This window comes from Cynara cardunculus (assembly GCF_001531365.2).
Source record: "Cynara cardunculus var. scolymus isolate 2C chromosome LG 6, CcrdV1, whole genome shotgun sequence".
Lineage (NCBI taxonomy): Eukaryota > Viridiplantae > Streptophyta > Magnoliopsida > Asterales > Asteraceae > Cynara > Cynara cardunculus.
In genome coordinates, this window is record NC_037533.1 from 12,785,560 (window position 1) to 12,787,854 (window position 2,295).

General features: G+C 37.8%; 1 protein-coding gene across 1 annotated transcript; it reads left to right on the forward strand.

Annotated features, from left to right (window-relative positions):
• The first annotated feature begins 276 nt into the window (after positions 1-276).
• Positions 277-744, forward strand: LOC112514159. The gene has a single exon (XM_025120491.1). It carries the CDS (start codon positions 277-279, stop codon positions 742-744), a length of 468 nt encoding a protein of 155 aa, XP_024976259.1.
• The last annotated feature ends 1,551 nt before the right edge of the window (positions 745-2,295 follow it).

Sequence of the window (2,295 nt, forward strand, 5' to 3'; positions counted from 1 at the left end):
TGAAGGCAAAAAGAAGTTATCATTTCATAATGATATTGGAACATCTTCTTCTGAAAGTAACAAGAATGTTGAGTCACCAGTCCCTCATAATGAACCTATCATCATYCAGGAACCCCCTAGTCAGTCATCTAAGAAATCAGTCATAGCCCCTATTCCTCCTTATATACCTTTTCCAYAAGGGTTGAGAAATCMGAAAGAGGAGTTGCAATTCAAAAAGTYCYTKRMSKKKTYMAAMMRSYWMMWWWYMAMMWYSCMWTKGKTKRARCTATTGAACAAATGCCAAGTTATGCAAAATTCYTCAAGGACATTTTGAGYAAGAAGAAGAAACTAAACGAATTTGAGACTGTGGCCCTAACAGAARGTTGTAGCGCCCTTCTTTCAAATAAAATTCCCCYTAAACTCAAAGATCCCGGGAGTTTCACAATTCCATGTTCAATAGGTGGGAATGAAATTGGAAAGACTTTATGTGATTTAGGTGCCAGCATTGACCTCATGCCATTGTCAGTATTCAATACCTTAGGCATAGGTGAGGCTAGACCAACCACAATTACCCTTCAGTTAGCAGACAAATCCATAGCTCACCCAAAAGGAAAAATTGAGGATGTATTAGTCCAAGTGGATAAATTCATTTTTCCTGTTGACTTCATGATTCTTGATTTTGTGGTTGATAAAGAGATACTAATCATCCTAGGAAGACCATTCTTAGCAACCGGTAGGACTTTGATTGATGTTCAGAAAGGATAATTGACTATGAGGGTGAATGATCAGGATGTCACTTTTAATGTTTTCAAATCCATGAAAGACCCTGATGAAAAAGATGAGTGTTCTAACTTGAGTGTCATTGAGTCCCTATGCCACAAAGAAGGAGTTAACTGTATGTTAGATTTAAGCAAGACTGAAGTTRTTGAGGAGATAAAACATGGAGAGGAAAGTGAGATCACCCTGTTGCAAGAAACCTCTGCTTTTGAGCTATTGGAAAGTGAGAGTGGAAAGACCCATGCCACATCTATTGAGTCACCACCAGACTTAGAGTTGAAATTGCTTCCCTTACACCTAAAGTATGCATTTCTAGGAAAAGAAGGGAGRTTACCTGTCWTTATCTCATCCACCCTAGAAACACATCAGGAAGAGCAGTTGGTATACTTGTTGAAACTACACACCAAGGTTATTGGATGGACCATCTCTGACCTAAAGGGTATCAGTCCTTCAATTTGTCAGCATAAAATCATCTTAGAAGATAAGAGCTTCACTTCCATTGAAACCCAAAGAAGATTAAACCCAATCATGAAAGAGGTTGTAAAGAAAGAGATTTTAAAATGGTTRGATGCTGGCATAATCTATCCAATTGCAAGMAACTCATGGGTAAGCCTTGTACAGTGTGTCCCTAAAACGGGAGGTGTCACTGTAATCTCAAATGAGAAAGATGAGYTCATTCCTACAGTGTAAGCCTTGTACAATGTGTCCCTAAAATGGGAGGTGTCCAATTGTGTCTGGTTGGAGAATTTTGTATGGACTACCGTAAACTGAATAATGCTACTCAAAAGGAACATTTTATTTTGCCTTTCATAGATCAGATGTTAGACAGACTAGCTGGAACGGAGTACTATTGTTTTTTAGACGGATACTCAGGTTACAATCAGATTGGAATAGCCCCGGAAGACCAGAAAAAGACCACTTTTACATGTCCCTATGGTACCTTTGCTTTTAGACGAATGCCATTTGGTCTATGTAATGCTCCCGCCACTTTTTAAAGATGTATGATCATATTCTCAGACATGCTTGAAACTTCCAGGGAAATTTTTATGGATGATTTTTCTGTATATGGTACATCATATTATCAATGTTTGAAAAATCTTGAAAAAAGTCTTRAAAGGTGTGAAGCAACTGATTTGGTTTWAAATWGGAAAAGTGTCATTTTATGGTCACAGAAGGTATTATTCTTGGTCATTTAATTTCAAAAAAGGGAGTTGAGGTTGATAAGGCAAAACTTGAAGTAATTAAAAATTTGCCTGAACCAACCACCGTCAAGGTTATACGAACTTTTCTCGGACACGCCGGTGTTTATAGAAGATTTATCAAAGATTTTTCAAAAATTTCAAAACCTTTGTGTTCATTACTTCAACATGACCAAAAGTTTGATTTTAGTGAGGAATGTAGAAMTKCATYTCACACTTTWAAAAAGGCTCTGGTTACTGCACCCGTGATTGCTACTCCAGATTGGAGTAAACCCTTTGAGATTATGTGCGATGCAAGTGATTGGGCTGTGGGAGCCGTTTTGGRACAAAGAAAAGAGAA